The sequence below is a fragment of the Neofelis nebulosa genome, chromosome 8 (assembly GCF_028018385.1).
Source record: "Neofelis nebulosa isolate mNeoNeb1 chromosome 8, mNeoNeb1.pri, whole genome shotgun sequence".
NCBI lineage: Eukaryota > Metazoa > Chordata > Mammalia > Carnivora > Felidae > Neofelis > Neofelis nebulosa.
In genome coordinates, this window is record NC_080789.1 from 14080806 (window position 1) to 14096712 (window position 15907).

The following is a 15907-nucleotide window of genomic DNA, read 5'->3' on the forward strand; positions in this document are numbered from 1 at the left end:
CAGAGTGCTTAATAGGTTTCAGGCCCTATGCTTAACCCTTAACACACATGAAGTCATTCAGACATGTGTAGACACAACAGCCCTAATGGTTAGAGACTGAGGCCAAGAGAGGTCAAGTAATTTTCTCAAGGCTACACAGCTGGAAAGGGGCAGGGGCAGGGCCAGGAATTGGGATCAGGCAGTGGGACCTGAGGTTTCCACTCTTTACCTCTAGCTACCCTGCTGCATGGTTCCCTGTGGATGGACAACAGACCTCTGCAGGATAGGACACATCAGACAGTCTAAGGTACTCACAAGCCCATTTGCAAAGCCCAGCTGCCCTTTTTTTCTTTTTAATTTTTTAAAATGTTTTGTTATTTTTTTTAATGTTTATTTATTTTTGAGAGAGAGAGAGAGAGAGAGCATGTAAGCAGGGGAGGGGCAGAGAGAGAGGGAGACAGAGAATCTGAAGCAGGCTCCAGGTTCCAAGCCGTCAACACACAGCCCAACGTGGGGCTTGAACCCATGAACCATGAGATCATGACCTGAGCTGACGTCAGCCACTTAACCGACTGAGCCACCCAGTCACCCCATTGTTCTATTTTATTTTTGAGAGAGAGACAGAGACAGAGTGCGAGCTGGGGAGGGGCAGAAAGAGGAGGAGACACAGAATCTGAAGCAGGCTCCAGGCTCCAGGCTCCAGGCTCCAGGCTCCAGGCTCCAGTCTCCAGGCTCCAGGCTGTGAGCACAGAGCCTGACGTGGGGCTTGAACTTCCAAACTGTGAGATCATGACCTGAGCTGAAGTTGGACACTTAACCGACTGAGCCACCCAGGCTCCCCAACCCAGCTACCCTTTTAATCCCTGACAGAGCAGCTAATGAATCCATCTGAAAAAGCAAAATGAAATCTTAGTAGCTATTTATTATTTTGCATTTTGTCAACCAGCGGATGTTAAAATTATAGCTATCGTGTTCCTAATTAAGGATTTTTTAACCTTAAAGAGGGCTGGCATGTGTAAAGGAGTCGTATGCAACCATCATGAGAAATGCAGCCCAGGTGCAAACTGAGAGGGGAGTTTGGATAACATTAACTTAGGTTAATCATGTATGTCACTCCTTCTCTGGAGATCAAGACCTTGGGTTCGAGCCTTGGGCAGAGCAACCAACATAAACATGCTTTCAGGTGGTGCCACCCCACCTTTGCAGTTTTCCATGCAGGTGAGGAAGATGCCAGATTTGCCAGAGAATGTGTTGGTGAGTAGGGGGAGGGCACAATGCTTTGCAGCTTCAGAAGTGTGGGGGTACTAATACACTAACATTGCGGGTCTCCCAGTCGGGAGAGGTTTATCCACCAGACGTCATTGATTTAGCATATTTATTAGCACCTGTTAGTGTGTTGGATACCACCCAGTCCTTGCCCTCGGACTAATGTAGGTGGATATTTACAAATGAGGTGTGGGTGTACCTGCGTATCACCCACTCTGTCCTTTACAGGGCGGGCGTAAGTTGGCTATGCAAAACATGCCAGGAGGAAGTGCTAAATAGAGCTGTCTCCCATCTCATGGGAGTGAAGGTAGAGTGACCATTCAGACTTAGGGGTGTTCATAGGTGGCTTCATGCTAGATGAACGGGAAGGGTTGACGGGCAGGGGTTGTCTGGGGGTCAGGGCAGTTCCCGTCAAACAAGAGCCAAATGAGCAATAGCCAGAGGTGAGAATGTAAACAATAAAACTGTACATTTTTATTTGTCAGGAATGAAGTGTGGTTAAATAGAGAAAACTTCTGGGGTGCTTGGGTGGCCCAGTTGGTTAAGCAGCCAACTCTTGATTTCAGCTCAGGTCACGATCTCATGGTTCATGAGATCGAGCCCCGCATCGGGCTCTGCACTGACAGCACAGATTCTCTGACCCTTCTTGCTCACTCACACGCACATGTACTCTCTCTTTCAAAATAAATAAACTTAAAAAAAAGAGAAAGCTTCTGAAGAAGTAGATTGAGGCAGAACACAGTTCGTGGAATGCCAGAGTATGCGATTTGGACTTTGAAGGTGCTGAAGATGAGCATATCTGAACTTCTAGGTGGCTACCCTAAAAGTCAGTGAACGCTCATTCCCCTGTTGTCATTTTTGAGCATGTGACAGACACCGTGTTCATTATACTGAACCCGGGGTCATTAGTAATTATGAACCGGATCCCTCAAGGACTCTGTAGCCCCCCTGCACCCCAACCTCTGTGAGAGGTTATCACGTGGACTCTGTAAGGAGGTCACAGCATCGGGATGCGGCACACATCTTTCTCAGCCGAGGACAACCTGCTTTTCAGATCTCATTGTTTTGCACAAACATCCCAAGCTCGTTGCATGTAGAATTGATTCGCTCTTCCACTTCTTGAATTGTTGATGTGTTTTTCTGAGGGATTCTACAAGTTTGGGATGTGATCATATACAATGACAAAGTGGGTGGTAGTATTTTTCCCATGCCTCTAATTTATGTATTTGTGCCGGGGTGATGATTTAGATAGGAGCTCGATAAATTGATCAAATAAATTATGCCGAGCCCACACACCATCATTTCAGGGAGCTGCCATCACACCAGGGAGGTTCTATATCATGCAGCATGCTGTTCCGGGAGAAATGTCGTGTTTTTCTTAACATGCTGCCAGGCTTTCATTTGGTCAGAAAGGTCTTTATTTCTCAGATTGGCCAATAATATCAAGATTTCAGCCCCAGAAGGCATCACTTAGCTCTGGAAGACCATGATTATTAGTCATGTGACCCTTAGCAAGCTATTTAAAATATCCAAGCGTCAGTTTCTTTTTCCATAACAAGGGTTTTTCATTCTTCCCACAAATGCTTGTTGCAAAGGCAAACGAGATGGAATTGAGACGGTGGAAGGAGTGTGCGTGTCGCACAAGTATTAAATTATGTGCTGGCTCCACCACTACCTGTGCACATCATGATCCTGGTGAACTTCAGTTTCCTGGTGTGTAAATAGTTGACGGTTAAATCCAAGGGAATGAATACCTTCTGCAAGTAGATGATGGACTTGTCTCGTGGAAGATGGGTGGGTCTGATGCCTTGCTTGCCCTCCATACAAGGCCTGGACTCCCAGGAACATTATGTTCTAAGAAATCAAGAGAAGTGACTGACTCCCCTAAGGTGCTGAGAAACTAGTCTAAGAGGCCTGGCTCAGCCGTGCTGTTGGTCCCAGTACAGCAGACACAGGCCAACGTCAGAGCTGAGTGCTGGGGACAGAGAACCAATTGCTCCTCTAGAAAACACTCCTGCACTGACATGACACAGTGGCTTGGGACTCATGATGAAATGGACGTGAGGGTGAAAACACTGTGGGGAGGTGGCCAAAAGGGGGCTCTTCTCTATGGGCTTCCATCTCCTTCACCAAGGGACATTTCTTCCCTCCAATGGGGGCAGATGATCTCAGCTGATGCCCAGACAGCCAGTGAACTCATGTACAGTGGGGAATAGTAGAGCTGGAACACTTGAGGTGTGTCCATAAATATGTGTTGCATGAGTTAAGGGATGGATGGTCAGCTGGTCAGCTGGATGGTCGGCTGGTTGGTTGGTTGGTTGGTTTGGGATTCCGGTATTATCACAGAGTAACTGGGTGACCTTGGGCAAGTTAATTATCTGCTCCTTAGTTTCTTCTCTATAAAATGGGGGTAATAAAAATGGTGGGGCAAGGGGTACCTGGGTGGCTTAGTCGTTTAAACATCCGACTCTTGATTTTGGCTTAGGTCATCATCTTGTGGTTTGTGAGATCAAGCCCCAAGTCAGGCTCTGTGCTGACAGCCCAGATCCTGCTTGGGATTCTCTCTCTCCCTCTCTCTCTGCTCCTCCCCCATGCACACATGCTCGCTTGCTTGCTCTCTCTCTCTCTCTCTCCCTCTCTCTCTCTGCCCCTCCCCCATGCACACATGCTCGCTCACTCTCTCTCTCCCCCTCTCTCTCTCTGCCCCTCCCCCATACACGCATGCTCGCTCACTCTCTCTCTCTCTCTCTCTCTCTCTCTCACAAAATGACTAAATAAACTTAAAAAAAAATGGCGGGGCTGCCAAAGTTTGAAAATTAAATACACTAATACAAGTTAAGCACTTAGATCAGGGCCTGACACTTAATAAAAACTACAATAAGATTTGCCATTACTATATCTCCTATTCAGTACTTACTGTTCCGTGTGGCTTGGCTTCTTTTATGACCTTTGCTTTCTCTGTACTTTACAGGTCAGCAGGTCCTGGGCTTGGTAGAGAACCAGAGTGACTGGTACCTTGGAAACCTGTGGAAAAATCACCGTCCTTGGCCTGCCCTTGGAAGGGGCTACAACACAGGTAAATCGTGAGGGTGGTACATGGTGGGGGTTTCAGAAGGTGACGTGAGGGTTCAGTGTGCCTTCCTCTGAGGGAGGAGGCAGGCAAAGGATAGGAGGAGACCACTTGGTTGCCTGAATTCTGCAGTGGATGGTACATACACAGCTGACCTTCGGTTCTTTCTTAGAGCCACAACTATAGTCAGCTCAGCTGTCAGACTTTGGCTGTCAGTTGCAACCTCAGCAAAAAGCCTCCCTCCTGACTCACCTTCAGATCTAGATCCCATTGGACTTTTTTAGAAGTATGACCTCTAGGTCCCTTGGCTCCGTTGATACAAGGATCGTTCCACAGTGACAAAGAACCCGACATTCAGCTTCTTACCACGACAAAAGTTTACTTTCCTCCCATTCCATGTCTGTGTGAGGCCTGCTGGATCTTGCTCACTGTAGGCATTCCGGATTCATCTGGATTCATCCTTCCCGGTATAGGGAGGAAAGTAGCAGATGTCCTATTGATTCTGAAAGTTTCTGGTCAGAAGTGACATAATTTCTGCTAATAGTTCATTGGCTAATGGTATCTTCATTCATTCATTCTGTGTTCAACAGCTATGTATAGAGTGCCTGGTGTGGACTAGACCCTAGACCCCGTGCCAGGTAGGCCAGATAACTCCCATGACCTCACAGAGTGTATCAATAAGAGACTAGAGCGACATCCCTCTCCTTAAGCTCAGGACTGCCAATGTCTATTGTTGCAGTGCTTCTGGATCCTTCTGCCCTTTCTCCTTTATCTTCTATTGCCACTGCTTTGGAACCTTGCTCTTGAAGGATGTAGATGTGTGGTCTGTGTCAAGATCAAAACTTGGAGCTCAGGGGGCAGTAGGTTTGGTGAGGCCCAGAAGGCCTGGGACCTGGCATCTGAGACCAGGTGGACTGGGGTGGGGCGGGTGTCAGGGGATGGCACCACCTAAAAGGTCCTGGGGGCTAAAAGTCAACTCTGAGAGCTGAGGGTCAGGTGCAAATGCAGGGGCCCCAGAGGCCAAAGAAAAATGGATGACAGTCAAGCTTCCAGAGGTGAGAGTTCAGAGATGGTGTCAAAGCTGGAGGAGGACAAGGAAAGGAAGTGTCAGAGTCCATGTCCAGAGGTGCCAGTTAGGGAGTCCTGTAAGGCTGTCCTTTGAGATGGGGGTCGGGGGCCGTCCTTAGCTGACATTTGGCAGAACATCCAGGCATGCCTCCCTCTATGGAATTTTTTCCTGTGATACCTTCCAGGCATTACAGCCTTCTTTGCAGGTTGCAGCTAAGGAATTTTAACAGGCCTTTCACGCACCTCCTGGAGGCTCCCCTGCTGCGCTGGGCATTAACCCTTGAGTTGCTGGATGGTGAGGATGTCTGAGGAATCCCTGAGAGGGGCCAGGCTGGGGGAGAGAGGCAGAAGGGCTCTGAGCACCAGCTCTCCCTCAGCTGGTGTAGAAGTATTTTCATAATGGCTAAGGCAACATCTCTGGTCTCGGTGTACCAGCTGAGTATGTACCGGGTGCTTTCTAGAAGTTACTCTGATACAATCCTTACACTAACCCCACCAGGCAGGCACTATTCTTATCTCTATTTTATACCCAGGAAACTCACACTGAGAGGGGTTGAGGCTCTAGTCTGAGCATTAAGGAGGCTGCCTTGTTGACTATTGACCTTCCTAGGTTGAACTTCACTGGCTTCAAGATCAAGAATACTATACATTGTGGAATTCTGGACTCTTGTCTTTCAACCATCTGGAGACGAGCCTAGAATTTTGCCTCATAAGCCTCCAGGATGTTTCTGGAGCAGAAGAGTCTGCTCTGAAATGTGGCACTCTGTTTCTTCTCCAAGCAAACCTTCCCAGAGGGCTTTCCCAGTGTATTTGAGGCTAGACCCTTTAGGAACCCACTGTGGGGCCAATCATATGCCTTCCTCCCACCCCGCCCCATTCTTTCCTTTGGTAAACGAATTATCATCTGATGTTGATATTTTGTAAAATCCTGAATTCCAGTACATTCACTCCAGGCTTTCAGGAAGCCCGAGACACCCATGTCTGTTGGGTGGGATAAGGGAGATTTCAGGTAAACCCTGGTATCTGTCTTCCACAACACAGAATAATAGACAGTGTCACACAGAGATATATACTGCAGTGGTCTCGAGGACACAGCATCAGGGTCGTGGTTATCTGTGTCAAACAAAAACCACAGGTCATCAATCTGGGTTTGCAGGGAGGAGAAGAATGTGGCACACTGGGGAATTTATTATGACAAAAATGACACATCCTATCCTGCCTCTCCCAGTTTGCTTCAGTGTGAGGTCGGGAGACATACAAGTCTCTAAACCACCTCCAGCTCCTCCTTGATATGCCAAGGCAGTGAGTTACTTTCCCACTTGCTGCTGCTTAAAGGGCAGAGCAGATGAGGAAAACCCTGTTAGAAGTGATGTGTCCATTTAAATAAGCCAGTGACACCGAGTGATCATTATAAAAGGATTTATGCGACATCAGAATGCATTGGCTTTCATGATGGGGATTTGTTATTTTAAGACTAGGAATTGTACCACACATCAGTGGATGAGTCATGAAGCACTTAGATTCTCGTGAAAATTGAGGACTCTGCTGGGAGGGAGCCCGCTGCCCTAAATCCTAACGGAAAGCAGGCCTCCAAAAGGGGTATCTCCAACAAAGCCCCGCGTTGAGACTTCTGCTTTGTCTTGGCAAACTCTGGCAGATCCATGTTGGAATCGTGATTCAGCCACTAAGTGCCCATGTAGGCTTGGCCAAGTTAGTTCACCTCCCTGAAACTTAATTAATTCTTTCCCCTATAAAATAGGATCATAGTACCTAGTATGGGGGGATTAACAAGGTAACTAGTTCAAAAGCCTAGCCCGGTGTCTCGCACAAAACAAGTGCTCAGTAAATCTTAGTTTGTGCTCCCTTGGATTTTCTGTCACTTGTCCTATGGGGGAATGGAACCCGTCCTCTGCTTTTAAACTGGTGGTTATGTGACGTTTGTTAAGGTCTTCAAAGCCCTCTCAGGTCAGAAAAAAAAACCTGAGATTTTCGCTCTTCCCTAAATACAGTGCAGCCACCTAGCACTTTTTCTCCTGTTTCTCTACTATCTGGAAAAAGTTACCTTTTCATATCATTTTAGAAAAAGAGATGATTTTACTTCATAGACCAGCTTCCTAACTGTGTTTTACTTTAAAAATCCTCGGGGGTGGGGGGGAAGCATAGGCTGTTTGAGTTGAAAATCTGTCTTCAAGAGATAACTTTATCGCTTTCCAACATGGTTCCTTTTGGAAAGCTACTCAAGCTCTCTGAGCCTTGGGTTTGTTTCTGGGAACGGAGAATGAATAAGCCCACCCAGAGCCCATTGTGAGGCTCTGTTGTGGTAGTGTAGCTACAAGGGCCTGGTGAACCGAAATGCATTAGGAGTTGGTTGTAGTTTTTATATCTCCTCCGGACCACAGCCTAGCTGAGTAACTGTTTTCCAGTCATTTAGATTTGTCCACATTTATCAAGTTCAGCTGCATTCACCAGGCATCAGACCAGACACTTTACTATGCACTATCTTCATTAATTCCTAGAATTGTCTTGTGCGGTAGACATTCCCCTGAAAATAGCCAGCCAGCTTCCTCCTTCCTTTTGTTTCTCCTTCCCAGTCTGCTTGCACAAAGCCCACAGGGCCTAAACGATTAGAGCAGATCTGTTCGCCATCTCCCACATCCTCCCCTCCCTTCTTACCAGAGCTGTTTACAACTTAATTCCATCTTCACAGAACTGCTGAGCCACAGCAGCTGTGGACGACCAGGCCGACCCCAGCACAGTGCCTTTGCCATGAGCACTCGGGTGGAATTAAAGGGCACCTCCCACATCCTTGCATCGAGATGGGTTCATTCCCGACCACTCTGTCCATTCATCATCTAGGTGCGGGAAGCTGTCATTCACCCAGCATTCAGCTGTCTGCAGGACTTTTTTTTTTTTCTTTCCTTAAATAAGATTATGACAGGCTCATTAAGATTCAGCCCACTTCAGTTCCTACGCTGACGGCGAATATCTTAGAAACAAACACCAGCAAAGAAGAGAAGGAGAAAGAAAGCTACAAGTAGCAGGTGACCGGAGAATGGGGTGAGGGAAGTCAGGCCGGTAGAAAGGAGATGCTTGACAGAGAGGTTTGTTTGTGGACGATCCCAAAGGTTACTCCAGGACAAGGTGCGTCCTCCCCGAGACGAGGTTGTTAACCAGAGGATGTGCTTTAAGAAACAATTTAAAAATAAAATGTATCCCAATTCCTTTCAGTCTCCAAAGTAGGCCAGAGACAGGCAGATGGAGACCTGGCTCTCCAGGGAGGGAGGAGGAATTTCTCTAGGAATCCTCATCCACAGAACAATCGAATGGGGACATTCAAGGGTGGACTCAGCTCTGAGGCTAGAGCACAGTAAGAGGTACAAGTGGAAGGTGGAGGCCTGGCAAAGCCAGGTGCCACGGTGATTCCAGGGCAGGAATTCAAAAGGAGCCAATGTTTGGCCACTTGCCAAAGAACTCCTAAACAATTAGCTTTCGAGGGCCGCCCAGAGCGTGGGATGTCCGCTGACCCTTTGCTCTGCCCCTGACCTCCAGTCTTCTGCAGCCCAAGGCAAGTCCTTTCATTTCTCAGAGCCCTCCTTGTCTCTTGGCTCAAGAGCTAAGAACTGTTTATGCTCTGAAGGAATATTAGTATTGGATGATTTGTCTGCAATAATTGCTTTCAGAGAAACTAGCTTTAAATGTAGTTCATTCAACACATGCTACTGAATGTCTATATTCAGCGTAGAAAAAGATTTGTAAACAACAAAAAAAATGAGTGCTACCAAGAACTTTCCTTTAAGAAGATTGTGGTTTAGTGGAGGAAAGTTTGCCTATCCACAGAGACTTAGGGTGACTTGAGCCCCTAGGACGATTGAGATTCAGAGTTGAATGCTGACCTCGTAATAAACCTCAACCAGCATTTTCTAGACTAATTCCAGAAGGCATTGCAGGAGATGTTGATACATCTTTAGAAACTATGGACAGATAAGGTTGAGAAATCTGTACACTAGATCCTTCCCTTAGAGATTCAAATTGAGTATTGGTGTATTTGAGATCCTGGAAAGTCAAAAGTAAGGGAGGCTTTTCAGCCCAGCGGATTTTCCACTCTTACTTGATCCTAGGGCTATGGAAAGAAGTTTGGAAAAAAACTACTTTTACACTAATTCTGGGGGCAGGGATTATGACTTTTTGAGCTCTGTATCCCAAGCTCGTGGCACAGAAGAGTTTAAATAGAGTTTGTAGAATAAGCCCATAGAAAGATGCTTGCCATTCGAAGCATGGTTCACTCAGTAGACATGTCTAGTCTATTCTGTACTGTATTTTCTGATCCATCTCTGTACTGTAAGGATGTAGACGTGCTCTTACTGCACCTTCTTAGTCAACATCTTCGGTGTCATTACATGTCTGAAGCCAGTTGCCAGCTCTCCAAAACCTCCTTCCCATAGGAAGGAATTCTATGTGAGATAGCTTCTAGATCTTCCACCATCCTGTTGGGTTGGCCATTTTGGGTAGCTCCAACTTCTCTCTGTGAGGGCGACACACTGATCTGAATGATACATTCTGGATGTTATCAAACTGTCAGAGGTTCACGCCTCCACCTGGACATTTCTGTCCACTCTTCTGAATCATTTAGAACGTCTGCTTAAAAATGTCAGCTTTCAGGCTCTAAACCACATAAAGTGAATCTGAATCTCTGGAGGTGAGGCCAAGTAACTGTGCTTCGAAGCGTGCTCCCTACGTGATTCTGATGCATGCTAAAATTTGAGAGACAGCCTCCTGGTACACACTTTTATTGCCATTTGCACATCAAGCTCACATTGAACTTGAGTTCAACTGAGAAGCTCCATGAGTGACTGTTGAGCCAAAGGTTCCCCATTCTGTACTTCTGTACTAGATTTACTGACCCCAAAGCACAGACTTTATATTTATCTCTAGTTGAGTTTTATCTGATTTAGACCCATCTTTGTCTCATTTTATTTGACTTCATTTTAGTCCTCAACTTAGGGTCATCCACAAAAATAATGGAAATAATGAAAATGCCTTCTGTTCATTCAGCCAGTGGCCTTGCCTCATTTTTGTAACAAATGTTTTGAAGGCTTTTTTTACAATCCTGGAATAAAATTCAAAGGTTACCTATATTACACTGTCTACAAATACAATTTCAAAAAAAAATCGATATAGTGACCTGGCTATATAATTTACAGAAGAGATAAAAGGAAATTAATTTACTATAAAATAATATTGACTTCACATGTAATTGCTCAGGCTTGGCTCCAGTGGAACCAGGACCTGATGGAATAGTCAGATGCTTCTGTGCCTGTGTTCAGGGTACAGCCATCTTCAGTGTGATGCTGACAGTGTTGAACATCACCAACGGGGCACTGGCAATCCAGATTCCACGAGTGGCGTTTGTGATCTGTGAGATGTTTTCCCAAAGTGGTAACCATCTCTTGGCAAATTATCAGGTAGCAGGAAGTATCCTCCTCCCTCGATTTGCACTCCAAATTCATTGTCTATTATTAAAACCATTGAAAAAACATCACTTAGTTCTGTTTCTGTAAGGAGATGAGTTTCAGGCTCAGATAGTTAGATTGCCTAAACACAAATGTCCAGGGGGACCCATGGGATGCAGGAATAGTCTTCATTGTGGTAGCCTTTCCTGGGAAGAAGAGGCATTGCCCCCATGGAGAGCCATGAGTTCAAGGCACTGCAGCTGTTCAACAGATGGACCCAAGTGCAAAGCCGTGACCTGCTTGTGATCTCCCTCAAGGTTAGCATCAATGAATAAGATAATATGCTCCCCTCTCAGAGGGAAATTCACTCAGCTAGAAGTCTGTGTAGCAATACTGCCGCCAGCTACTTCTCTGCATTTACGCTTCTTCTAAGGCTCAGTGAAGTTGCCCAAAGCTTGTTCACTTCATTTCCTGAACCAGAATCTCCTTTGGCCTTAGTTCTTCTTCTTCTTTTTTTTAGTTTATTTATTTTGAGAAAGAGAGAATGCACAAGCAGGGGAAGGGAAGAGAGAGAGTGAGAGAGAATCCCAAGCAGGCCCCACCTGTTAGCACAGAGTCCAACGCAGGGCTCAGTCTCACGAACCAGGAGATCATGACCTAAGCCGAAATCCACTGAGCCACCCAGGTGACCCTCCGTTTTCCTTTTAAAACACAGTATTACTTGTGGAAATGAACAGTTGTGGGTTCAACTCATGGCTCCATCTGGTTCTGGCTCCATGATATCCGGGCATCTAATAGTCTTTATCATATCAGGACTTGAAGCATTCTCACCTCACAGGGTTGCTTAGAGGACAAAATTAGATAATATTTATAAAGTGCTTGGGACGATCTCTGGATCAGTCAGTGTCAGATATTAGTACTTTCTTTTTATATTTGAGGTTCCCCGGGGCTCCTCGGTGGCTCAGTTGGTTAACTGTCTGACTCTTGATTTCAGCTCAGGTCGTGATCTCACAGTTCGATGAGATTGAGCCTCTGTGCTGTCAGTGCAGAGCCTGCTTGGAGCTCTCTGTCTCCCTCTCTCTCTGCCCCACTCATGTTGGCTCACCCTCTCTCAAAATAAAGAAATAAACTTTAAAAAAATGTTATGAGGTTCCCATGGAGGGAAAACAGTTGTGGCTCTTGAACATGGTTTGATAGTCACCCTATCGTTAGTCCATTGAAGAGGTCTGGGCCTGAGCACTCCCTCCTCAGCACCAGCCATCCATGTGTTCAGTCATTCGCTGGACACATAATCCTCACGCACCCAGCATGTGTGACTTGCCAGGTGCCTTTCTAGGCTCAGGGGATGCTAGAGACAGAGCAAAAAGGAGCTGTGTTTGTGGGAGGTCCCTTATTGTAGGAGAGAAGCAATCCCCCTCTTGTATCCTGTGATGCCCTGGTGTCAGGCGCTCCTGAACTCACTCAGCTGCAACCACTCTGCCTTCCCTGCCATTCCTCAAACACACCTGTTTGAACCTGGGGGGGGCCTATCCAGCTCCAGAGAGCAGCCTCACTCCACTGCCTTTCCCTGCCTTACTCTCCTCGGTCGTGGTAATTGCCATCTGACCTACGATAATTTCCCTCATTTTCTTTTTAATTTTCTGTCTCTTTCCATGAGGATTTAAGTTCCTCAAGGGTAGTAATTTCTGTCTATTAATTTCCCTGCTTTATATCCTGTCCCTAGAATCACGCCTGGCATATATTAGGCATTGAGTAAGTATTTGTTGTTGAATGAAATTAATAACTTTGGAAGATGGTAAGTGTTTTGGAGACAGTAGCACAGAGCAGCAGTCATCAGTGGGAATTGGTGGGGAAATCTGGCTCCTGGGGGACATTGGCACTGTTCAGAGATGTATTTGGTTGTCACAGTGAGGAAGATACTTCTGGCATTTAGTGGGTAGAGGCCAGGGATGCAGCCAACCCAACAATGCACGGAAGGTCCCCTATAAAAATATGTCCGGCATAAAATGTTTACGCTTCTGAGTTTGAGAAAACCCTGATGTAATATGATGTGCTGGGAAGCATAGAAGGGAATTGGATTCTTCTGGAAAGAGCCATTTCTTTAGGGAAGGACTCTCTGGGAGGATGGCATTTGAGCAGCAGACCTGAAAGGAAGGAAGTTGGCAGCCATGTTGGGTTCTGAACAGCATTCCAGAGAGAACGGCCAACACAGCAGAGGCCCCCAGCAGGAGTAGACCTGGATGTGTATGTTCTTCTTATGGTCACACCCCACACCCCCTGGCCACAGGTGTCAAGCATACTTTCACCAAGCTACGGAGGATTAACCCATCTCTGGGCCATTCCTTACCTGCAGTGTCCAAGCCCTCCTCTAGAAATCTGGGGATGCTCAAAGCCGGGTCTTCAAGTATGCAGATTCAGAATGCCTCCAGATTCTGCCCTGCAGGCCCTGGGAGCTCTGACTCACGTTAACACACATTGGAGCCTTGCATCTGGTCCTGTTCTCCTGCTTTGGTCTAGGGTTTGTAAAGACCACCACTAGCCCAGAGAGAATCGTGGCAAAGTGTAGCATCATTGGAAGGGGGTCATTCTGGGCCGGTCCTGGCTACCTCTCCAAGCACATGGCCCCTCCTCTTCCCTGCACATTCCTGTTTGGCCACACTGGCCTCCTGGCTGTCACCCAAATGCATTCTCACCCCTAAGCCTGAACCCTCTGCCTGGACTGCTCTTTCCACTACTACCTTCAGTGCTCTGCTCAGACAGCCTCTCCTCAAGGCAGGCTTACCTGGCCTGCTTCTCCCAGGGAACACTCCCCATCCCTCACCCTGGTTTCTTTTGGTTCATTGTGCTTTTCATCAGTGTTATAAAAGACACATTTTTTATTATTCAGCTGCTGCCTGTTGTAGGCAGATGGGCCCCCGAAAAATGCCCATGCCCTAATCTTTGGAATCTGTGATTCTGTTACGTTACATGGCAAAAGAGACTTTGCAGTGGTAATTACAGACCTTAAAATGGAGAGATTATCCTGGATTATCCGATGTGCCCAAAAATCTAATCACAGGAGCCCTTGAAAGCAGAAAGCTTCTTCCACCTGACAACAGGACAGATGTTACAGAAGGGGAGCCAGAGAGACTGGGAGTGTGGGGAAGAGTTCTCATGCCACCCTGGTGGACAGTGTGTGACAAGGAGAGCAGGTAGCCTTCAGGAGCTAATGCATGCAAAGAAGAGGGGAGCTTAGTTCTACAACCACAGGGAACCAAATTCTGGAAACAACCTGATGAGTTTGTGAGTAGATTTTCCCCTAGAACCTCCAGTTAAGATCCCAGCCTGGCTGACACCTTGATTTTGGCCTTGTGAGACTAAGTGGAGAACCCAGCCCCACCCCTAGGCTTCCGACCTACACAGCTACAAGATAATGAATGTGTGGGTTTTAAGCTGTTAAAGTAATTTGTTATGGCAGCAACAGGAGCCTTGTATCCCTGTCTTTCCCCACAAGAAAGCAAGGTCCTTGAGGGGTGAGAATCTTGTTTTGTTTGCTCCCATGTCCCCATCCAGAACAGGGAAAGTTCTCAGATATTTGTCGAATGAATAAATGCATTCCAGCTTCCATCAATCCTGCCTTTCTGGACATGGAAGACAACTTGGAAAGTCACTAGTGGGAAACCATCTATGTCCCCGTGTCTTACAGGATGTGCCCATTCGATAGGCATGCACTCAGCAGGTCACAGGTGCCTGGCATCAGGCCCTACACTAGGAGTAGAAATTAAAGTCACGTGTGGTCTCTGCTTGCACCCCCATTTCCCCTCCCCCCACATGGTCACGTTAAATTTAAAGTAGGAAGTTAAGGACAAATACAATGCAGTTGGGTGCTGTGATGGAGGGGTGTGCCCACAGTCCCTGCTTGCATGCATTGAGAAGTGTCAGCCAAGAGGACTGGAGGTGGGGATGGGGGTGGGGGTGGACATTCCAGGTCAATAGAGCAGCAAGCTCCCCCACCCCCCAACTTTGCCCCTTGCCCAGGCTAGGAGATGTAGAATTTCTTAGCACAGAAACCAAACAGCCCATGGTTTGGGCTTTTAGTTTAGTCCAAGATGTGACTTGTAGAGTATGTGCCCAGCATGTGGGGAGTGGTGAAGAGCCCAAGTTCTGGCTCCTTCAGTGGCCTTACAGCAACCATACAGTGGTCACTTAGGCACATCCCTTCACCTTTTTGGTTTGTTGTTTTTTTTTTTTTTTTTTTTTTTTTTGCCTTTCTTGTAAAATGGGAGTGTCGGTACAGACTCAGAGGATTGCTGGAAAGCGTAAGTGAATGGAAAATGCCTGGCAACAGTAAGCACTCAACAAATGGTAGCTAAGACTCCTGGCATAAGAGTACAGAGCACAGTGGTAGGCCAAGAGGCTGGGAACTTAGGTAGGGCCAATGTCTGAATGCTAAAGGGCCCATCCAGCTTCACCGGACAGGCTGGAAGGTTTTTAAACAATGCACAGCTTCACTCTTGGCCCTAGGGAGAAACTGTCCTCACCCAGCACTCTCTTCCCTTTTCACGGTCTCCATTTAAGTCTTGTCTCTGAGCCAGGTTCTCATCTGAGCGCTGGGATTACAGCCTGTGCAGACACTTTGCTGAAGCGCCCATCAGCAGGCCCAGGGCACTTAACCCACCACATTGCCTTCAGTAGCTCTGGGTTCTCTGTAGTACCCTCGCAAGGCAGCCAAGCAAGAGCCCCCCTCCACTTGTCAGACTTGATGGGTGGCCTCCAATTACCCTGAACTGCTGAAGTGTTTTCCTAACTGCAGCATTCTGAAAACATGGCAAGATTTTTCATCCCCCACCCTCCTGAGCAAAAGCCCCTGTTCTAGAAGAGTTTCTCTGTCATTTGCTTCCTTCCTTCCCCTGGCATGGCCTCACAAGAGAGAATGTGTGTTTAATGTAAGGCTTCCAGAATCTGACCTTAAGTACAAGAAGTCTGCTTCGCGACTTCTCTCATTCTGGGATCTTTTCGCCTGAACTATTTTCCTTATAAATGATTCTGTTTCCTGGGTAGCTCTGACCAGGGTCTCACAGTTTTCTTCTCTCTT

At 46.9% G+C, this 15907-nt stretch overlaps 1 protein-coding gene across 3 annotated transcripts in view; it reads left to right on the forward strand.

The window, feature by feature from the left end:
• Positions 1-15907, forward strand: part of LARGE1 (LARGE xylosyl- and glucuronyltransferase 1) — a 544808-nt gene that overhangs the window by 421814 nt on the left and 107087 nt on the right. For all 3 annotated transcript variants that reach the window (XM_058741473.1, XM_058741472.1, XM_058741474.1), the window contains one exon: positions 4217-4321. In XM_058741473.1, the coding sequence (XP_058597456.1) occupies positions 4217-4321 (105 nt within the window). The remainder of the gene's footprint in view (positions 1-4216; positions 4322-15907) is intronic.